General features: G+C 41.3%; 1 protein-coding gene across 2 annotated transcripts; it reads left to right on the top strand.

Annotated features, from left to right (window-relative positions):
* The first annotated feature begins 833 nt into the window (after nt 1-833).
* Nucleotides 834-22,244, top strand: dopey2 (dopey family member 2). Of its 2 annotated transcripts, none has more exons than XM_014468892.2 (38): nt 834-1,033; nt 4,751-4,927; nt 5,364-5,545; nt 5,656-5,826; nt 6,339-6,528; nt 6,617-6,715; nt 7,418-7,541; nt 7,651-7,760; nt 8,106-8,217; nt 8,300-8,420; nt 8,529-8,648; nt 9,356-9,455; nt 9,650-9,880; nt 9,963-10,264; nt 10,348-10,742; nt 11,291-11,562; nt 11,643-11,795; nt 11,931-12,031; nt 12,746-12,936; nt 13,021-14,599; nt 15,247-15,346; nt 15,438-15,629; nt 15,756-15,878; nt 15,948-16,082; nt 16,156-16,211; nt 16,299-16,403; nt 16,507-16,573; nt 16,684-16,843; nt 18,175-18,257; nt 18,372-18,481; nt 18,578-18,727; nt 19,013-19,074; nt 19,283-19,411; nt 19,511-19,647; nt 19,731-19,786; nt 19,874-20,017; nt 20,111-20,243; nt 21,137-22,244. In XM_014468892.2, the coding sequence occupies exons 2-38, from the start codon at nt 4,790-4,792 to the stop codon at nt 21,392-21,394; spliced, it is 6,891 nt and encodes a 2,296-aa protein (XP_014324378.1). In that variant the 5' UTR covers nt 834-1,033; nt 4,751-4,789; the 3' UTR covers nt 21,395-22,244. The 2 variants fall into 2 exon arrangements, with proteins under 2 accessions (XP_014324378.1, XP_023192627.1); XM_023336859.1 differs by having other exon boundaries at nt 16,681-16,843.
* The last annotated feature ends 1,427 nt before the right edge of the window (nt 22,245-23,671 follow it).

Below are 23,671 nucleotides of genomic sequence, written 5' to 3'. Positions count from 1 at the left end.
TCACTTTACCATAAATTGTGTAGTTGTATGCTGGTTAGTCATTTTATGTTTGTTTAAAGATCCTTGTTTTACATTCAGCAAAGTACCTATACAAGTGTTTTAGAGTCACCAAAAAATGTACTCAAGAGTGGGACTTAAAATTATTAGTAATTAAGTAGAAATAAAGGAATAAAAAGTATGGTTTAGCAAAACTACTCATATAAGTACATTTGTTTCAAAAAGCTTCTCAAGTAAATACACACTTACTACCTCTGGGAAAGACATACAGAAATGCATAGATAATAAAGATGACGAGGACTGAGGAAACAGTTTTTTGATGAGAAGGAGGAGACATAAAAATCAGGAGCATATAGAATCAATAATCCAGAAAGACAAATAAATTTCCATAGACAAAGAAAAGACTTTTGTCAAAAAACAACACTGTGTGAACAAACATTTAGAAATGTATTTTTTTAATTGTTGTGTAAAATTATAAACTTACATAAATATACAGGAACCCATTTTAAAATCATTTATGATAGATGTATACTCTTAATATGTTGTTGCACACTGCTGTGTAAAATTTTATGACGAAATTTCTGACGATTAGGTGAGCGGTTTGTCAACATGGCACATCCTGGAACATACCAACGTTGGAGGGGTGGCAGGTTTGTGATAACCTATTTCTGCTTCTGTTTTTAAAGCCGCAGTAATTCCAGTTGGTTTTGTTTTGCTATGTTATGTACTGTAAAATATGAATATTTGGTTTACAATAGAAGCTAGAGCATAAATAGTTACTTTGTTGATCATAATATTCTTACGTCACCCCCAGTTGTCAGTGTGAAAGAGGGAGCAGTGCGGGCCGCGGTCGGTTCAGGATCAGCTGAACAGTTGGAGGATCACCGCCCGGCTATGACTTGGTTCTCCACGGATGGTTAACCCCACAGATAACAATCCTCTTTGAGCGGGGAGTTGGGTTTGGAGGATGAGTCCGTCAGAAACGAGATTTCCGGTCCTGCTCTAAAGCCTCCTGTGGTTTTTCTCTCAGTTGTCGGTGAGTCATGATGCACCTGATTGCTCCTGCGTTTGTTTACGGCGCTGGCTGTTAGCAGTAAGCAGCGTGTGTTGTAGCTAGAAAGCTGCCATTTCTTTTTTTTTTTTTTCAGAAACAAAGAAACTGGCTTACATTCAGTGTGCCTTCCCAACTTTAATCAGTAGCACAAGCTAGCTCTATGCAAAAAGAATTTGACTACTAATCTCTTCCTAGTCTTTGCTCAGTGCTTGTGAAATGTTACATAATAGCATCCTTCATTGATGGTACAGTACTCTCTGGCCAGCTGTTATTTGGCTGCATCCGCCAGCACTTTAAGCCTGCTGTAGTGGTGGTGTCAGTCAGGTGACACGGCTGCTCGGTGTCCACCCTCAAAGCACACAGTCCAATGCCTCACACCTGCATCAACAGCACCTTGCACAAGTATACACGATGGCAATCATGGCACTAAATTCAAAGGCATAAGAACTTCTGCTCTTGACACCACTTTGTTAAAAATGTAAATTCTGTTGCGACACCTCCAGGCGCTGCAACCATCTTCTGATGTCTATTTATTTCTCATTTTGTACTATTTATTTCTTTATCTTTGTATATTATGAATATACACATAACCTGCATCTTAACTCGAGTCGAGCAAATCTCAATCTCGTTGTAATCTGTTGATGACAATGACAATAAATCTTATCTTATCTTATTCTCATTTCACATTTTTTCCCCACTTTACAGCCACATGTAAACAATGTTGAGATGTTATGTGACAGGACAAGCAGTATACAGTTGTGCAGCGGTAGGAAAAGGATATCATTTTAAATACGAGAAAAAAATCTGAAAATTGTAGTAGTCACTTTTTTTTAGCCCCCTTGAGTTGATGTTGTTGTGGTGCCACTTTTTGCTGCAAACATCTAGAGGGTGAAAATGTTCTCATCTGTACTTTTTGCAAGTTCAGGGGTTATGCTTAGCCTCCATCCCAGTTTCCTGTCTTCTGACATGATGTCTTTCAGAATTACCCTGTGTGTAGCTCCATTCTCACTGCATTATAGTTCTAGCACCATTTTTTTGCCATTTTGGTGGTGTGTTAAATGATATGCATTGCTAGTTTTATGCGTGTAGGCAATGAAGTACTATTTTAGTATCATCTTCATATGTTTGCTGTTTCCCCTACATGACTTTTAGTGATTTGCTAATCGGACTTCCTTGGGCTTTCTGTTAATAATGGCTTTCTTTCACTCACCTGCATTTTATAGAATGCATAATTTTTTTCCCATCCATCAGGTTATCCCTCTTGAGCTGTGGATCACTGTAGTTCCTGCTGGCTAGTTCTATGAATTCTGCTCTCCAGCCAGTTTAGGTGGACAGCTGAGTGTTGATAGGTTTGTAGTTGTACTGTTTCTAGATGAAGTATCAAACAGATTCTGTGGAATGTACAAATCCTGACCTAATTTCTTAAAAACCTGACTTCCTTACTTCTTCTTCTTCACAAAGATCTCTATGACTAGTCTGGTGAATTCATAGTCTTCATATTTCTGTTCCTTTAATAATGTCCTCTCAGCTCATGCATTCTGAAATTACATAAGACACACTCTGTTTGTTAATTAGGTAACTTCTGAAAGCAATTGATTGGACTCGATGTCACTTGTGAGTATTAGAAGGGTGAATATAAATATGCGCCATAATTTTCCAAGTTTTCGTCTGTGTAAAAACAAGCAAACAAAAACTGAAAGCCATATATCCTTTTTCTACTTCACTGCCATGTAATACTTTGTTCTGCTCTGTCACAGTAAATCTTAACAAAACACACTGGGCTTTAATATCAATATTTGTACAATGTAACGTAGAAGGGACTGGTTTCAAGTCAGTTCTGCTGTTACATCCAGTAAGGGAAGTGAGAATGTACATCTTGTTCCGCTAAGGCTAAAACCATTTGCTTATCAAGCTGTCACCTGTGAATAAGCATTTTCCCCATGTGTGCTGCTCATTTTCTGAAGAATAAAAACTAGAAGCATTGTGATCAAAACTATGTGACGACAAGTAAGGGATTATTCACATCTCTGCTCTTACGTCAAGCACTTTTGTGTATCTGAAACTGTTGAGTAAAACATAGAAACATGAAGTGCCTGAATACCAGATTGTGTCAGTTGGAAGATACGCCTAATCACTTACATTATCTGTTTGCTCTTTTCTTTGAAGCAATGACAGACCTTCACATGTAATAGAAAGGTCAACCTAACACAAGAGGTGGAAAGCTAAACTAACCAAAGTGGAATAGACAGTTTTCTAAGCTTGCATCCACTTTTACAAGCCCCAAACATTGAGCTTCGTCTTTAGATTGACCCCTTGTATATTAACACACTCAAATGGGATTGTTAATATACACACTTAAATAAGTTGCTGCTGATTTGCCATAAATATGTCATTCACAAACCCCAGATTCACTCCAGTTCACATTTTCACATTTTAAATGTCTCTGCTTGAGTATAATGTTCATTACCTATGCATTTAATGTCATTGCCAGTTTGTTTTTGTTTTATTGACTTACTTCTTACCTAAGCAATAGTGGAAAACCTCTTGGGTGTCATAGAGGACAGCTATACTGATGTCAAAGTGTCCTTTTGACATAAGGCAACGTTTCTCCACACAGAGCATGGATCTTTAGATGAGGTTAAGATTCACCCCAGACTTTAGGTGTTGCATTATTCTAATTCAATCTCAGGCTATATATAATTTCATGTAACTGTATATTATTTTCTTATTACACACCCTTTCTTTTGATTGTGGTTATGATTCTTGTTTGTGGGCATTGACTCTTAAGAAATATTACAGGCTAAAGACCCCTGTAAAGTCAGGGGTTGTTATAACATTCTCACAATACGATATCTGGTGTAAAAAATCGGTATTGTGATTCTGTAGTATTCAAACATGATTTAAGAAAGATAAAAACTGTAAAACATTATTACAAAAAATGACCAGCAGCCAAGCAAGTCTCATATCTGAGAGAGAAAGTGTTGCATTATTTTTACATGTAAATAACTGTTGTGTTAATCAGATATTTGTCATTGATTATGATTTGGTTACTCAGCACTTCATTACCGTTCTGCTCAGCTTTATCCTGACCATGTGCTGTTCTTCCTCTCAGCTGTAAAGCCTTCGGACTCCAGATGTCTGTGTCTCTTTAATCCTACCACCCTGATCCCTAATAAAATACACTCCTTAAATGCACAGTTAAGCTTATATGCTGCATTGTTTATGTGGATGTAGATACTAATACTAATCAGCCCACAGAGAACGACTAGTTGGAGATTTCAGTACATCATCAATGAGCTTCTTGTTGTAATTTAGAGGTATTGTTGTGGTTGTGCAGCCTGTAAATATGCCACAGTTCTCAGCTGAATATGTAAGTATTTCCTTTAAAATATGAGGAAGACTGAAAGATGCCGGGCATGCAAATGAAAAAGTCTGGTCTTGTTTTTTGCCTGGCAAGTATTTTTCTGAATGTTTGCCTCTCAGTTTATATTAGAATTCCTTTATCCTGGGACTGACTGACGGGTCAGTCCGCCATCCAGCAACCGGTCATGAATACGTGCCTTTATGTCCGCTGCCTCAGAGCTAATTAGCTAATTTTATTTGTATTAAACAGGCCTTGCAGACAGAGGGCAATCAGGCAGGTTTCAGACAGGCGGGTTATGTCGCTGACTTTCTGTCTCCTGCCTTATCTGCCCTCAGATGTATTCTAAGAACATGGTGTGATCAAACCGGTGCAACATGGATCCCGAGGAGCTCGAGCTGCAGAATGACTACCGATACCGTAACTACGCGGCGGTCATTGAGAAGGCGCTGCGAAACTTTGAGTCGTCCAGTGAGTGGGCGGATCTCATCTCGTCCCTGGGAAAGCTCAATAAGGTGCAGTATGGCACACGTGGATCCTTTACTCTGAATTTTAATGGATCCATTTTGTTGCACTAACTCAGAAGGTTTTGGTTCCTCTTTGGTGTTTTGCTTAGATCTGTTTCAGTTCTGTGAGGTCATGAATGAGGTTTGCTTTTGTGTTGTCACATCCTCTTTTTGTTTATAAGTCTTTGTATGATTTCTTATGAAGAATAAAGGTGTCCTTATGTTTTTTTTTTCTTTTTCTTTTCCTTGTTCACCAAATATTGACTTTGGAGTGTCCCTGTGTGTTCAAGCTAAAAAAAAACACACACACAAGGAAAAGAGATGTTCACCCTTTTAAATAAAACTTACATTAAGTCAAAAATTTGTTACGTGTATATTTCTGACTCATTGTGGAGTTTTTGGTGAAATTTGTACTCTGTTTTTACGGTTTCTTTTTTTTCCCCAGGCCCTGCAGAGTAACCTTCGCTATTCGCTCTTGCCCAAAAGGCTGATCATAGGGAAGCGTCTAGCCCAGTGCCTGCACCCGGCTCTGCCCAGCGGTGTTCACCTCAAGGCTCTGGAGACATACGAGGTCATCTTCAAAATCATTGGCACAAAATGGCTGGCCAAGGATCTGTTTATTTACAGGTAACAGAACCGGATAAAATTATCTTCAGCAAGAAGAATCAAGGCCTTGCTATGAACCGCGCTTACTCTGACTTATTTCATGCATTTTGTTTTTTTTTTTGTTTTTTCAGTTCCGGGTTGTTCCCGCTGCTGGGTCATGCAGCCATGGCAGTTAAGCCTGTTCTGCTGACGCTGTATGAGCGTTACTATCTCCCACTGCAGAGAGCTTTGCTTCCCAGTCTGCAAGCTTTCATAACTGGACTCTTACCTGGTCTGGAAGAAGGACTGGAGGTCTACGACAGGTCCATAAGAACACTTTTTAATTTTTTTCCCCTCTAAAATTAAAAAAATGGATCAAACAAATAAATTCCATCTGCCCATCCTACCAACACTACTGAATAAGAAGTCAAGATTATTTCTGCTTAAGGCGGAGACTGACCCCTGATGCTTCTGTTAGAGGCCAGTAGAAACGGAAACCCTTCTATTCAAGGCAATGGACATACCAGTTTCACAATCTAAAATCATCTTTATACCACAAAGGGTTATTCACTGAATGCAACACAAACTTCCTCTTAATTTCTTAAAGAAATGATTCCTAATGATAAAGCATGATAAAGTTGCATTGATTTTGATATTTTGTGCTACCTGTACTCATATAGAAAGATAAGAGAAAAATTAGGCTTATAGAAACTAAACTATGCATCTTCTACACTGCTTTAGTTCCTGAATTATGGAAATCCCTCAGAATTGCATTCATCCTTTTTAGTAGTAATATAGTCACATTCTGTTGTTTACGGTCTCTGCCTCTGTTCAGGACTGATGCTCTGCTGGTCAAGCTGTCGCTGTTGGTGGGTCAGCAGGTTTTCTACGGAGCCCTGTGGGGAAGCATGCTGGTCACCCCGATGGTGCGGCTGCCCGCTTCAGTCTTTGTGGTCACACATTTTGATCGCATGGTCCCGCTAAGTCAGCAGATCTACATGTTGGGCTACGGCCATCACGCAGTGGTGAGTGTCCACGTTTGTCCTCTTTCAGTGGATGTTTGATTCCCTGACAGTCCCGGTTTAAGTTTTATGTTTCTCTGTGCTTTTCCAGATAAAGTCAGTCTGTCTTTCTCTGCAAGATTCAAATGTGTTGGTGCAGAGGAACATGCTTGAAGTCCTCCTCTACTTTTTCCCCTTTGCAACATGTCTGGTAGGTAAAAATGTTGGTCACCAAAGTGAATCTCCTTTGTTCCTATGTGTGTATGTGTTACAAATATACCTTCATTCAGAGAAATGTTTTGTTTCTGTTCATTGGTTTTATCTTAATAGGGAAGTACTTCTGCCATTTTATTGATTTACATCTGTTAGCCTTTATAGAGGTGCTCTTCCTGTCTACGGATAAGTTAATCAGGAACACTTCACCTTTAGCACCTGGGTGACTCTTCATCCATCCATGGTTTCATTTCCAGGATGAATTTTCAGTTGTTCTCTATTTTAAAAATCCTTTAAAACATTTGCTGTCACACTGTTTACCCTAAACCTAAATGTACATTTATTAGTAGCTAAATTGGGTTTGTTGAATTAAAGCAAATTAAAGTAACTTCACGTATGAAGTAATGAGTTAAAAACAGCTCCTCACTATGGGAACCCAGAGTGGTGTTTCTACATGTTTTTTCCAACACTCAAGGTTGAGCATCATGGCCTCTGACCTAGAGGAACTGATTCTAATATCTTCTTCTTGAATCCTGCTGAATCAAGTAGCATACTCAGTTCTCTTTATGTATTATGGATATGCTTTTAATAAAAGCCACAGATGTCAACATATGTCTGGGTCTTTTCCAATGAAAATGATAATTATACCTCCAGAAATCCTTTACTGCTCCCCAGCTAACTCTGTATGTTGTTGGTTTAGGACCCAGCAGAGCCCAGTGTGGCTCTGAGTGCTGAAGACATGATCACTGTGACGTCGGCAGCTTTACTCACTCTGCTCAGGAGAGACATGTCCCTCAACAGACGTCTCTACGCCTGGCTCCTAGGTCCGCAAGCTAAGGATATAAATTAGTAATGAATCGGATTGCTGTTTGGCAAAGGAAAATATTTTATTTGTTCTCATTGACGTTTGTATTCCTGTGTTTGTTTCTTCAGGCACCGACATTAAAGGAGGGATGGTGGCGCCACATCCCACGCTCTCCACCACCGTGGAGGAGCACACCGCATTCTACTTCAACACTTACTCAAAAGATTATCTTGTGAAGGTTTGATTTATTTGGTAGACATATAAGATGTAATGTAAGACCAAGGCTCCTGACTTTTGTAAGGCTAAATGTATGACTGGTAAAGGAAAAACGAATGAATTCTCTATCCTAAGTTGACCAAAACTAATTTCAAAGCACATGTTGTGTTAAACGTATTTTAAAAACAGCAACATTTAAATATTGTTTTCCATGATCAGGTACAATATTTCAAAGTATATTATCTAGATGAACCCTTAACAATTGTTTCTCCTGATCTCATTTGTTCAGAACTATTTTACAGTACAAAAATATTAAATAAAATAAACCAGAATACATCAGTAGATTTATTGTGGTTTCTGTTTTCAGGCTCTGATTGACATCCTCAAACAGAAGGAGGTGGACAGCGACCCAGAAAGCGTCATCTCGTACCTCAGACCCTTTCGCATCATCATCAGTCTGCTCGATAAACCCGAGATAGGTACGGAGCCGAGCAGAAGCGCCTTATTATGTTAAATGGTTTCCAACCTGTTTCGCTGACATGGCTTTTTTTTTGTGCTCAGGTCCAGCTGTCTTGAGCTGCGTGTTTTTGGAGGTGGTCCGAGCTTTCCAGCGCTACTGTCTGGAGATGATTGGAGAGGAAAACACCCCAAAGTCGGGAAGCTCAGCCAACCAGCTGGCTTGGTGAGAAAAATGAGCAATGAAATTAACATGCTTCCTTTTAAGAATGAAATTATAGTTTTTGTAGCATGATTATGAAAAGAGATTTTCTTTCCTGTCTTCATTTAACAGTAAAGTAAAAGAGAACAAGAATGCGTCAGATATCATAAAGACAGTGAACATGCTTGTGAGCTCCCTGAACAGCGAATATCTTTGGGAGTACATGACTCAGCGCTTCTGCACATCTCTCAGGTTTGTCAGTCACACTAAATCTTTCTTTGCAATCAGAATTCCTTCACTGTAAACAAAAAAATACATATAAACATTTATATTTTCAATTCAGTTTCAGTTAGGGAGCATGTTTGTATAGCTCAAATTCACAACACATGTTGTCTCGAGGCAAAAGTCAAGTCAGACCAATCGTTCAGACAGATTAAAAGTCAAGTATGTGGACAGTGTCTAAGAAATGCTGTGTTTGGAGAAACAAGTGTTTGAGTTGCACCATAACAAAATATTTATAAATTCTTAGCTCTTCATTGTATTTTCTTTTTTTTTTTTTGTTCTGTTTTAAAGTTAAACAAAGAGGTGGTAATGTTTTAATGTATTTATGCACAGTATGAATTTAAGTTTCTCTTATTGACACATTGATCTGAATTTGTTCAGAACCTATTGTGATCTGACTCGGTTTATCTGAAATCCTATTCTGTCAGTTTCAGCCTGCGTTTTCCAGTGCGCCTTGTATGCAGAGATTTGACTGAAATATCACAATAACAATATCAAGACACATTTTTCAATGCGAAAGATTACATTTCTAATAATATTTAGAATTTTACATTTGTATTTTGATAGGAATTGTGTGTTAACTAAAGCATAAAATGAGATTGAGCATGTGTGTCAGCTTGTGTTTTCAGCCTTTAATGTACAGAGAAATAAATCCCAGTTTTGTGTTTTTGTTAAAGTGAAAAAGATGATCCTCCGGAGCAGGACTACGGTCAGACGACTCCCTCGGTCACGGAAATGTCCAACCTCATCATTTTCCTTCTGGATGTTCTTCCTCTGGTAATTAATACACATTTTCAAGAGTAGCTAAATAAATACATTTCCAAATTCAGACAAAATTAAAAGCATTTCTCAGTCATTTGCCTCCTCTTTGTTTAATATTTCTTTATTTTTTACCCATAAATACTGATCATCTGACTATTTAACGTTCGTGGAAGCTTCTCATGCTGCACCATGTTTGTGTTTTCTCACAGGAGCTCTATGCCGACATCCAGTCACTGTTCCTTCCCGACATGCTGGGCATCATGCTGCAGAGCCTGCACCGTCACATGGACTCAATTTCACTTGATGACATCACACAGGGACTGCGAGTGTGCTTCAAGGTCCTGAGTAAGATCCAGATGCCTGTATCTTACATGGATGTTGATGCAGGAGCAAACACAGAGGAAAGGGAGTCGGCTTCACCAGAGGATGAAACCACAAAGGTGAGGATTTTTTTTTTTTTTTTTTAGTAAGTAAGCGCCAATCTAGGGTGTTTTAAAAGCTTATAAAGAATTTCTTATCAAGGATGTACAGAATGAGGGGGAGAAAAATGGAAGCATTAATGGACATCAGGAAGATGAGCGGGAAAGGCAGGATCAAGGAGGTGAAGCCGAGCCTGCAAATGGGGTTTACTCAACTCTGAGGTCAGAAGACAGCGGACTGGGCGTCAGCGCTTCCCCCTCAGAGCAGCACCTGCAGCTGGGAATGCCCACAGAGGCCGAGCGAAACGGAACCTGCAAAACCGGCGATGGAGTTTGGAGAAGGGGAGGGAGTGTAGAAGCCATGACACAGAGTCTGCAGGATATCCTGGCCTTCATAACCACAAGGTAAACTTCAGAGCCAGATGAAGATGCTTGATAAAATCTATGCAAGTCATCTAAACATTTTTACTCTTCCACTTTGATTTCAGATACCTGTTGGTGCAGGTGGAGGACGTTACAGGTCCGGATCCAGAGCCTCAGCGTGACCAAAGTACCAACTCTGGGGATCAGAAGTCTCTGTTAAGGAGACGTGAAATTAAACACAAACTGTCTGAGCTGTTTACTCCAAACAAACGCAAAGCCAGCGTCTCGCCTGACACTCAGCCCTCGGCATCGCCAACAGAAAAGAAAAAGGAGCGTGGCTCCACACTGTGTTTGGACTGGGCAGCTGGTTACATGCCCCGAGGAAAAGCTGAGATCTCTGAGGCCTGTCGACAGACCTTTGTCGCCACCTGCCACCTGTTGCTGGAGAGCACCACCTTTCCTGTGTACCTGAGCGAGGAGGAGATGCTAGCACTGTACACAGACATGTTTGGAGACTCAGGTCAGCATGTGAACAGAGGCACTGCCTGACAAAATTATGTATATGCCTTGAGTGTTTTTGTTTTGTTTTTATTTTGCATTAGGTGGTGTTAAAATCAAACATTTCAATGCATTTACTTGATATTTTCAGATCAAATCTACACAAAGTAGTGCTTAGTTATGAAGTAAAAGGTAAAAATAAATACAAGGCTTCAAAAATCTTTGCAAAATCAACCTGAAAAGTGCTGCAGGCATTTGTATTTTGCCCAGTTTTTTGTTTTTTATATATAAAATGGCTTTAAACCATCCCGTCATAGCTCTACCCATCGTGTTCATTGTTGTTCTCATATAATGATAATGCCATCACCAACAAAAATATTGAAAATCCTTTGTCCCTTTGTTCTACCTCTCAGTAATGCACCACTTTGTGTGTGGAATGTGGAAATGTGGAAAACATTAGGCAGTATGAATACTTTTGAAAATTATTGTAAATCAACACTGTTTCAAAATGCTTTGACCCATAAATAAGTGATGAAATATTGCTGTTGTTTTTCTTCCTACTTATTTCAGGCAGTGACGTGGACGGCCTCCCGGTGTGGTTGAGGTCCCTGATGATTCTGTGCTGCATGTCCAGGGATTACAACATTCAGCACACCGCCGTGGCCTCACTGCTGGAGCTCATCAACCACTCCCAGTCTTTAGCACTGGTCATTGAGGACAAGCACAGGCGCTACCAGAGCTCTGACAACAACCCTCTGAGTGGGCGGCTGCAGATGGTCAGCGTGCCGCCCATCTACCCAGTTCTGCACCGAGCCATAGAGGAAAACACAGACTTCTTTCAGGTCAGATTGTCAAAAGGGGAACTATTGGTGTGACTGTTTGCAGAAGGCCCTAATTAAGGTGTGTGTTTGCTGTAACCCAGAGGTTATCCCGGGTCCTGTGGAGTCAACTGGACACCGAGCAGAGAGAGCAGCACGTTTCCTGTGTGGATCTGTTTTACAGGCTGCATTGTTTGGCTCCCTCAGCTTCCATCTGTGAGGACATCATCTGCCAGGCACTGCTGCACAAAGACAAGGTTCACACAGTTGTTGTTTTTTTTCCACTGTCCTCTGAATATAATTGATGGCCGAATGGAAAGTCAGAACTAACAGAAGAAGAGTTGTAAATATGATCAGAAAAACTGAAAGTTTGTGTGTTTTTTGCTTCCCAGGCGATCCGTCTGGAAGCTCTGCACCGCTTCACCGTGCTGTGGCACCTGACCCGGGAGACTCAGTGCAACAGGACCATGTCTCTGAGTCGATCCTTTGACCGGTCAGTTCACCCGGATTTTGTTCATAAAGCAAAAAATTCAATAAGTACACTAAATTAAAAAATAATAATTCTTAGAAGGTTTTGAGTTTTAAAATAAAAACACTTAAGTAGAATAAAACAACAGATGGGAACAAAAGTCAAGCAGCCACGACAAACAGTTCATTACTGCCTAATCTGCACATATCTGACATATTGGCATGTTACCAATCCAATCCATTTGTGTGTATTTATCTATCTACCTGATTGGTAGAGTTTGCCTCTCCACATACACAGATATTCTTTAAATATATGGGAGGATAGTTAGAGAACATTATGGAACAGAACCAGCATCTAAAGACAGAGACAGAAGACGGGTCAGGTTGTGGAGAAGTTTACAGCAAGGTTAGGCTATAAAGTATACTTCAGCAGACAACTTGGGGTTTTGTGCCTTGCATAAAGGCATAATGTCACTTTCAACCTTATCTCACTGAGCCTCTGTTGTGTACAAAGCTTTAAAAATAATGGTGACTCAACCGAGGATGACTGAATAAGCATGCAGCATTTTTCTTTTGCATTTGTATATAATTTAGAAAATCACACCTAATTTTTCTTCGACTTCACCATTCAGTTCTGACTGTTTTTGGTGTATTGCATAAAATCCAAACAACTTGATTAAATCTGAAAAATGTCGCTGTCAATAATTTCTTCGCTCTCAAATCCTCTGTGGTGTTTCAGGTCTTTGTGTGTTGTAGTGGACAGCCTGACCTCGGCTGATGGCTCAATAAGTGCGGCCGCTCAGTGCTGGCTGGTCAGAGCTCTGTCCCTGAACGATGTGATCCGAATCCTGGAGCCCATTCTGCTGCTGCTCCTTCACCCATCCACCCAGCGCTGCTCCATCCAGAGCGTTAAACAGAATCTCACGGCCGGTACGCAAATTCATCTCTGCCTTGGAAGAGTTTCTCTCGATTGAATGTGTGTGTCATTAACTTGATATGCTTGTTGTTTTCAAGGTAACCTGAAGCTGTTAAACAGCAGAAGGAGTTTGATTAAAACCTCTCGGACACCGGCAGACATGGTGGCGTCTGATGTGACAACATTAAGCAGCCTGGATGTTGTGGACCGAGAAGCTCTGTGGGCCGAGTTGGAAAGTGGGCCGCAGCCGGAAAAATCCGAAGAGGCTTTTCCCGCGTCAAGGAGCGAGAGTGAGGGGACAGAGGAAGATGAGGTCAAAGAGGAGGAAGAGGAGGAGGCTGAGAGTGAACACACTGAGTCGGCAGACACCAGCGGCGCCCAAGTTTCCACGGACAACTCCAGTTCCGGTTCTGCTCCGCCCAGCAGTGTCGAGGAGGGGGGTTTGGTGAACGGCCTGCGGAGGGTGGAGTCCGAGCACACGCAGGCGTCCGATTCGCTGTCGAGCGAAGAGGAGGAGGATTTTGAGCTGGAGGCCATGGCCAGGTCTCGCCTGTTGAAGCAGGAGCGAGAGAAAAGAGAAGCCATCGACTCTCTGTTCCGCCATGTTCTGCTGTACCCGGCGGCGGCGGGCGGCTGGCGCCGTCTCCTCCAGGGCCTGGCGCTGCTCGACAGCCTGCTGCGCAGCAGCCCCGAGTGCCACCTAGTGGACGCCCTGTGCTGCACCTCGCTGGACACCAGCTCTGCTGCTCACTTAAACCTGGTCTCCAACCTCCTGCAGCGCCACCAGCAGGCTCAGGACGGAAGGTGCTTTTACGGCTGCCTGCTGTCTCCCACTTCCTCCCCCTCTGGACCCCCGTCGCTGCTTGTTGAACTGCTTGTGTCGCTCTGCCTGCAAATCCTGCGCTCTCACTACCCATCCTACCTGAGCCTGACTCCCCTGGACCTGCAGGGCAACATGGAGGTCCAGGTGAAGAGCGTGACGGTGCTCACTCGGATCGTGAACCAGCTCTGCTTCACAGTACGAGGACAGGAGTGCAGCAAAGCCACTCTGGAATCCATCCACAAACTCCTGACCTGCTGTAAAGTGCAGCAGTATGCCCTGCTCTCACTGTCTGCCTCCATGTACGTCAGCCAGAAGGCGGCGGACAAGGGAGCATCCAAAGGAGCCGAACTGCTGGATGAGGCAGGAGGCCTATCGGAGGAGAGTTTGGTGAATCTGGGTGTGGGAGGAGGACAGGAGCAGTGCCCCTTACAAATAGAGCTACTAAAGTTGCTCCAGGCTCTGATAGTGCTGGAGTACCATGTGTGGCCGGGAGGGGTCGCATCTGCAGTGAGCGGCCAGCCTGGAGACCCTCGTGAATCCTCACCGGCCTCCACCCCTCTGGCCCGGGAGTGGCAGACCGCTGTGCTCTTCCAGCAGTCCATCAAAGCAGCGCAGTATGTCCAGAGCCACCCCATCACAGCGCAGGGGATGTTTGTTTCCGCGGCAGCAAGAGCCCTGCAGCCTCAGTACGGCTACGCCATGCACCCCCACTGGGTGTCGCTGCTGTGCTCCTCTCTGCCGTACCTGGGGCGCTCCTTAGGGATCATCGTGTCGCCGCTCATCAGTCAGATCTGCAGGAACATGGACGATCTGGTGAAGCTCCACGAACACGAGGGAGGGAAGGCGAACCACAGGTAGCTTAAACGTACAAGCCTGTTTCTATGACTGATGTGCAAATTAAAAGTGTTAAAAACGCTGAATATCTCATTGTTTAGTTGTCATAGCAATATCAGTGTGTGCAATATCAAAAAGGCTGCTTTGATGCAAAATTTGGAAGGTCGGTAAGCTTAGATATACCTGGCCGACTGGATGGAGGCTCACTGCACTGCTGGTTTTAGTGGCCGAGGTGGTAACCATCATGGAGAGCGGTGAAGACGTCATGACGACACAGACACATGAAAGCGCTGGGGAATTACTTCCACTAATTATGGTTTCTGATTTCTGATTTATTGTAAAAACTTCCAATTTAGATTGTTGAGCTTAAATTTCTCTTTGAGTGAAACAATAATTCATAATTCTATTATATATGTGGTCATTTTTATAATAAAACATTCATAAACTATGTTATTTTGGAACTCTTTCGGTCGAAATGTGTGTTTTGTTTGTAAAATCTGAATTTGTTTAAAAACAAATTAAGGGAATAAATTAGAACATATCCCAATGATTCTTAAAGTTCATGTACAATATATTTTAACATTTAGACTAAAACAGTTGCTCTACAGAATTTTTGTTTTTGCTTGAATTTCCTCTGAAATATTTTATTCATTTTATTTTTTGTCAGCGTTACCGGCAGGAAGGAGAACATCGCTCCGGACTACCCTTTAACTCTGCTTGAAGGCCTGACCACCATCACACATTATTGTTTCCTTGACAACAAAAAGGTATGGCACGCTTGCGTCAACATATCTACCTGCTGTGTGATCTATGATCATTTAATATTGAATTCTTGTACTTTGTCCCCTCTCTGGTCAGTCTCTGGTGGCTTGTGATCCCGTGGATGTCCGTAACGCGCGCAACGCCGTGCTGGAGGCGCTGCCGCAAATGCTCAGCAGCATGGCGTTGCTATGGGGCGTTGTCATGAGGGAGGAGTTTCAGAGACGTGCGTCTGACTCCGGCCACAGCAGCAAACATGCTTCTACCTCTGTGTATTTCAAAAGCTCCAAGGTGGGCAAACGCACATTGTTGAGATTCTTGTGCATCGTCTGTTTTCTGACTCTATAACTTCATAACATTTTAATTCTAGAACACAATGTGAATTTAATAAATTTTTTTAAATGTGTATTTAATTAGATCTTGCGTCAGCGGATCCTGCAGTTTCTACTCCCCCTAACTGGACATTATGGGATTCAGCTGATGGCTTCAGTAGGAGTAGTGTGGAGCAACAGGAAGAGCAAAAGGAGACACAAAAACAAAGTAAGACCCTAACTTTGTGGAAAACTAAAGTCTTGCGTTCAGTACTCTGACTTTCTGGGTTTCTTTTAGGTTTTACCAGTGGCCAGTGAGGCTCGTCTGGTCATCGTGGAGCTTATAAAATCGCTTCACACCTTAAATATAGAAACTGTCCTCCACTTGGTCAAAGAGGTTGTGAAGAGACCACATCAGATCAAAGGGGAACAGGTACATAAGCAGATTTTAAAGACTTTTACCGTGGTTGATTTTCAACTTAAAGGTTCTGATTTCTCCCCACCAGAAGGCAACGCTGGTCGATATTCCCATGCTGCAGTTCAGCTATGCCTATGTCCAGAGGTGAAGATGAATCTTGGTATCAAAAAAACAAATTTTCTTCTCTTTTGGCTCATTTTTACAATAATCTGTTGATTTTTTTTTTTGTAGCATTTCAGCTGCGGCTCTGCAGGAAAACGTTGCTCCTCTCCTCAGCCTGTTGAGGGAGTCTGTTCAGCTCAACCTGGCGCCACCTGGACATTTCCTCCTGCTGGGGTCAGTTCTCTTCTATTCACACTACATTTTTGAATTTCATCTACCCTTTGGAGGTTTTGCAGTAATTCATGAATGATCTCGAGTCTGAATTTTTATCTTTCAGAATCCTAAATGATTTTGTCAACCGCCTCCCAAACCTGGACAGTAAGAAAGACTCTAAAGATCTGCAGGTAAGATCCAACAGTCTTAGTTATTTTCATAGACCTGCAAGCAGCTAGTGCTCTGCTTAGATCACAGGCAGATGAAGGTAAGATGCTTTGTTGATTAAACTTTTGAGCAGGAGGTGACTCAGCGGATCCTGGAGACGGTGGGTGGGATCGCAGGCTCGTCTCTGGAGCAGACCAGCTGGCTCAGCCGAAGCCTTGAGGTCAAAGTTCAGCCACAGGTTTGCGTAGAAGCTGAAGAACTGGATGACACAGAGGTGGACGGGGAACACTGTGGTAATTTTTTTATGCTTCAAACATAATATTATTATGAGTGCAAGCAGGTTATTTGATTTTGAGAGCACTTTTTCCAATCCTGGAAGAAGACCCAAATTGTTACACTTAGATATTCAAAAATTTACTTGATTGTCAAAAAGATCTCTGGAACCACTGATGAACTTGATATAGCTGTTAAGATTTTAATTTAAAAGAGGCCTATTATTACAAAATTATGGGGCAGTATATGACAGGATGTGGTTGGTCTTGTGTGACGTAGGTCAGTAAATACTTGCTTCGCCGCTGGATGTGAACATGTTGTTGGAACTCGCATTCAACTTTTCACGATCAGACACAAACTGTAATCCCCAGATGAAACAAAATTGGGTAGAAGGTTAAGAAAAACCTTAAAAAGCTACCCAGGCTTAAGTCCGTTATAAACTGGAAGCGGGCGGGACATTAGTGTCTCTGTCCACGGTAAAGCCAGTTTTGCACCAACATGGATTGAGAGATCAAGAAAGAAGCTCCTTCTACAAAATGGACGCCTACAAGTTTGAGTGAAACTGCTCACATGAGCAAACCAAATGCTTTCTGGTCAAACCGGTTTTAGTAACACTTTATTTGATGGGGTGTGACACTGTCATAAACATTTCGCAATACCTGTCATGAACATAAAGGTGTCATAAAGGAGTCTTTATGAATGTGTTTGTGACTGACAAATAATGACACTTTTAATGCAAAGTTGCTTTAAAAGTTGCATTGAAAGTCCATTCAAAGTACCAACTTTGTATTATTTTGTAAATAATGACCCTTTAATGCAAACTTGGCACTTTTAATAGACTTTCAATGCAACTTTTAAAGCAACTTTGCTTTAAAAGTGTCATTATTTACCGAATGACACTTCATGACACCAGTCATAGACATTCATAAAGACTCCTTCATGTTCATGGCAGGTGTTATGTCATGTTTATTACAGTGTCATGTCAGTCTTATGCACATCCCGTCAAATAAAGTGTTACCCAGGCTTTATTCTCCAAGGACTAAGCTAGACTAAGATAGAAATTATTAAAAGCCCAAAGTTTGTAAAACATTTATGTCAATGATATGTGCATGTTAACGTTTGACTGAAGCTTTATATAATATGTGCTTCATATTAAGGTTACATTAAAAATAGAAAAACCAGTTGAATGCAATCATAAGGTGAAGTAAGCTGTTAAATTGAGGTATGAGAATCCAGGCTTTGTTTTGCCTGTTTGCAGTTTTCCGGGGATTTGTAACTGAGGTTGTAGCAGCTTAGGTGTGTGTGTGTGTTAGGTGTGTGTGTGTTGATTTTTCCTTTCTTTTTCATCCAGAGTCAGTAACTCAGGCTAATGCCATGGTGTCGTCCTCCGCTCCTTCGGTGTACAGTGTGCAGGCCCTCACATTGCTTGCAGAGGTGGGGTTTTATGTACATAGGATTATCTATTTATATTTTAGGCAAATTGGACTATGGCTTTGCATTTCACTCCGTGCTATTAAAGCATATTGCTGTCTTTTTCTCCTCTTCTAGATCTTGGCGCCCCTTCTGGACATGGTCTACCGTAGCGACGAGAAGGAAAAAGCCGTTCCCCTTATCTCACGTCTCCTGTATTACGTTTTCCCCTACCTCAAGAACCACAGGTAAAAAAAAAAACTGATGGTGAATCACGTTGATGCCTGCAGCCTCACTGTCACTGGGGTCACCTGACTCCTTTATGTCGGGCTCCTGTCCTGTAGTGCCTACAACATGCCCAGCTTTGCAGCAGGCGCCCAGCTGCTGAGTAGCCTGAGTGGGTACGCCTGCACCAAACGGGCCTGGAAGAAGGAGGTGTTTGAGCTCTTCATGGACCCCCTGTTCTTCACCATGGATGCCTCCTGTGCACACAGGTGAGTGTGAGCATATGGTGGAAGCACAAATGATAAAAATGGCTGTATGGACATTTTTAAGTCCTGAAAAACTCGGACAGTCATGATGTGGAAGTTGAATGAGCTCCACCCATCAGTCTTGTTAAAGTGACGCTGTTTTAAAACTACAGCTGGCAAGCCATATATAGCAGATTCGTTAATACGTAGAGTTTTTCTGAAGTGATGTGAATACTTCAGATTTTCACATTTAATTCCAATTGTCTATTATGTCTGCAGTTCTAAATCTGCTAATTTATTATTTCATAGTTGGACATCAATTATTGACCATCTACTGACTCATGAGAAGACCATGTTTAAGGACCTGATGGGTGAGTACCATTGAGAGACTTTCTGAAATTGAGAAAATATTTTTGTCCTCAGAAATATGGTGGGCAGTTGTCCAAACCGCTAACATTGAATTGAATTGATAAAGAAAGAAAATCAATATTCTTGTGGGTTTGTAATTTCTTACTTGATGCAAGAAACAAATTGAAACTCTTTGTATTTATCTTGTCTCTGTATTTATTTGCACAACAGCCATGCAGAGCAGCTCCCTGAAGTTGTTCACCAGTGCCGACCAGAAACCCATGCTGCTGAAACGGCAGGCATTTGCAATGTTCAGCGGCGAACTCGACCAGTACCACCTCTACCTTCCACTTATACAAGGTGGGCTTCTTTTGTTTTAGATATCAGTGTAGGTTTATGTACTTGCGTTCAAACTAGAATCAAATAAAGCCAAGTTAAAAATCAACTGGTTCCTTTCAGAACGCCTCACAGAGACTTTAAGAATGAACTCAAGCCCTGCGGTCTCAGCCCAGATGTTCCTCATGTTCCGAGTTCTCCTGCTGCGGATCTCATCCCAGCACCTGACGTCGCTCTGGCCTATAATGGTCACAGAACTTGTAAGTTTCCTTCCTGAGAGGGCCATGTATGATCTAAAGAATCGTGGTTGTACGAAGATGTTGTCTTTAACTCGTTTTTTTAGATACGGATATTTGCACGTTTAGAGAAATCTCTGCAGCCAGAGAAAGACGTCTCAAAGTGAGTTTTTTTTTTATCATTACCTATGTTTCACAAATGCACTAAAGCTTTCATTTTATAAGTCCTGAGTCTTTGTTTCCAACTTAGGCTGACCAAAGTGGTGCGTGGGGTACTTGACAGAAATGGACCAGTAAACTTCTCCAATGCAGAGTTGGACATGTACCTGTCAGCCTGCAAGTTTCTGGACACTTCCTTGGCCTTTCCTCCAGAGAAGATGCCCCTCTTTCAGATGTAGGGAACTGGAAAACATGCTTTCATTGTAACATCAGCGATACGTTTAGTAAAGATATTGGTTTCGAAAGCATCTAATTGATTTTCCTGCAGGTATCGTTGGGCATTTGTCCCGGAGGTGGACGTGAGCCGCTACAGTGGTCCAGAAAATGCGCTGATTGAATTTGAACGGGAATGCACGCCACACGTTGTCAGAGTGCTGGAAGGGATACAGGAACGCTATGGGGTGAGTTACAGAGCTGCTCTTTCATTAGCACCTGATTGGATCTTATTCCCAAAACATTTGTGTAAATAAAGTGGAGACTACAGTAAATTAAGCATCTGACTATGGAGAGTCGTCTGTAGTCAAATGATGTCTCAGCATAAGATTTTTAGGTCTGGTTACTTCCACAAACTTCAATTAGTTTTATTTTAAAGACCAACATAAAGAGTACTGGAGAGATCCACAACTCATCTGGGGAAATCTATCAACACGCCAATAACTAGTTGAGAATTTCACAAATCTGTTCCTTATGGGAGAATGGCAAATACAAAACCTCTGCTGAAAGAAATCCATAAGAGGTTTCTTCAAAAGTTTGACATTAACTTTATATGGGACACAGCAAACACAACCAAACTGGAACACAGGGATTTTTTATTTTTTTTATGGAAGCTACTTGGAATTAATGGTGGGATAAATGGAGCTAAATAAAAAGAAATCCTAGAAGAAAACCTGTTGAAGGTTAGAATTCGAGTGGAAGTTCACCTCCCAACAACACAACAACCCAGACATACATCCAGAGCTACAGCATCCAGAGCTACAGTATACTTTGACCAATCAATCTACTTTGATTAGTCAAAGTACAGATCTAAATCCAAATGAGAATCTGTGGCAAGACTTGCTGTTGGCAGCTTCACTTAATCCAGTGAGACTAAGCTTGAGTTTAGAAGCAAGACTTTCATCTGTAAATGCATGAAAATGTGGTTCTACAAAGTAGTGACTCAGAGAGACAGAATGTGCATGACACATATTTTTAGGATGATTTTTTTTTTGTTTTATATTATTAATTAATTAATTAATAATAATAATTCATTCGAGGTTTGAAATGACACAAATCTCTCTGTGTCCTGTTTTTTCAGGCACTGAACGGGCTGACTGAGGAGTCCTCCACGGATAACTTGGAGTTTCCCCTCCTCACTCAGAGCTCCCTGTCCTCCATCACCCAGCTGCTGCCTTTCCTTCGCACCCTTTGCTGCTCCTTCCAGGCCCCTCCCCCCTCCGGCCAGCCTGCTGCCCACTTCCCCATAGCCGAATACCCTGCAGCCAGTTCGCACATTGTTCTGAGCAGACTGGAGGACATTATTGAGAATGAGTTCCTGGACTCCATGGAGAGTTAAAAACTGAGCTTTTTTAGCTGCAGGCACATGTAAAAAAAAGACCTAGAATGGGCACAACCAGTGATTTTGTTGTATTGTGGAGTTCTAGTGAAGGGATGGTTTTGAAAATGTGTTTTCCTTTTATGTAGTCATCTTTCTGATTACATCTGTACATGTACTTCTGAACTGCTTTAACTAGAAAAAAAACAAACAAAGGGAATCCATGGTACTGATTTCCACATTGCTTTTAATGTGAAAAAATATGAAGGAATGCAGTTTTCTTTCCGTCCAAAGATGAGGTATTAACGCAGCTAAACGTCACTAACTTACTGCTTTTAGCATCAGTAAAAGCAGACAGGTATTCTCGATTCAGGTTACTTATTGTCTAAGCAAGGCATGCACCTTATGACCGTGGTAGTAGAGTCAATAGATTTTAGTGAAGCACATAGAAAACTTACTGTGAAGAACTGCGTTAGGCACCACTAGTGTTTTATTTTCCTGAACTAGCCATCTGCAGTTTGTTTCTCCAGGTGTAACAATCTGTCTTAAGAATGTATAAACTCTTATAGATTTCTCTTAATTTATGCTAACATTTTTATTAGTAACGTAAGGAATGTGCTTTGCGTGCATTGGGAAAACTCTTAAAACAATGGCTGTGTGTCGACATATTTCATGCTTTGAGTTTTTGGTGACCAAGGGAAATGATCCTTTCCTAGTTTTTACTCCAGCATAGTCTTTACAGCTACTACTGTCTGTATTTTCCTGCACAACTGAATGTTCCTGTAAGTTATTTATCTTTAAGGGACCACATCAAATTGTGATGCTATAGGGAAAAAAACAAGTCATTAAATTAAACATAGCATTTAACTTCTGTTTTATTTGTTCTTTTTGTTTTATTGCACTCCCACCAGTTTATAAACAAATATTTTTTTTTTATATTGTGCTTTTAAGACATTTTGCGGGTTTAAGCCCAATTTCAAAACTGATATTGGTTCAAGCTATTTCACTTCACTAAAATATATTGGAAAAGAAAAAAATCAATCTCAAATGTAATTATTAAATTATCTTTAAATCTGATGTGAATTGTTTTTATTTCTGTTGACCTTCAGCCATTATGCACTGAAAAATCATCAGTTTTAAGAATTTCTCTCCATTGTGACTCATTTCCATAAAAGACAAGGACATGTCGCTTAAGTCTAAGTGAAAACTCACCTGAAACTGCTCCTTTAATAAAAGGATTCATTTATTATTAATCTATAAAATGTACTTTCATATATTTAGTAACGAGACAAATGACCAACACCAAACTAACAAAGGCAAACCATAGAAAAAGCATAAGAAGAAATTAACTGCAGTTGTTAAAAATGTCATTATCCAAAGAAATGTGCAACTGAACATGAAGGTTGTAAAAAAAAATTACATAAGTATAATAGACTATTTACAAGAAGTAAAAAAAATGTAAACAGGGATGTCATTTAAAATTACAGTAGTCTGCAAAATCCTGAGTTTTATGTTTGTATTTATTGAGAGACGTCCTCACTTGTGATGAGACCGACTAGCAAAGTCATCAGAGAACGTCTTAAGATGGCTGCCTGGGGAGTTGATGGAGAAGTTTGCAGTGCAAGAAGAACAGCGCCAGCACACTCCCTGTGGGGCCCCCGTGCTGCTGACCAGACTGTCAGAGACACGGCCTTGTGAGTGACCAGTGAGCCTCCAGCTTGTCCCTCATAAGTATTGACTGGATGGCATGAAATCAAAGAACATGATCCTCGCAGTGCTTCCAGGCTTCTCCAGGTGGGTCAGAGCTCAGTGCAGGAGTTAGGCGATGGCAACGTCGGCTGGTAGGCAAACTGCAGTGGATCTAACGTAGACCTCACCACGTGGTGTTGATGGTTGAGGACTCCCTCGTAGGTCATCATCAGAAGTGAAGTCAGAGCTACATGCCTGTAGAGTCTGAGGTCCTTTGAATGTGTGGTCTTAGGCACCGGTACCACACAGGAAGCCTCCCACAGCTTCAGGATCAGGTTGAACAGGTGTCCCATGTTGTATTAAGGGAGAATAATTTAACATTTACTTTGGACAAAATGTTTGGCTTTTTCTTCCTTAATTTGGAGTCTTGGGTCTAAATGGCCGTTTTGGTCTAATTTTGAATTTACCCTTATATTTTCACCATAAAAACTATTTACCTTACCTTGTTTGGTATCATTATTTTCAGAACATCCTAAACTTTGTGATTTTACAGTGTTTGTTTCATTTTGACAAAATGTATTATCACATTGGAGCAAAAAACACACACAG

This window comes from Xiphophorus maculatus, chromosome 7 (genome assembly GCF_002775205.1).
Source record: "Xiphophorus maculatus strain JP 163 A chromosome 7, X_maculatus-5.0-male, whole genome shotgun sequence".
Lineage (NCBI taxonomy): Eukaryota > Metazoa > Chordata > Actinopteri > Cyprinodontiformes > Poeciliidae > Xiphophorus > Xiphophorus maculatus.
The sequence above is the reverse complement of the archived record's forward strand: the minus strand, read 5'-3'. Positions and strand labels throughout refer to the sequence as shown.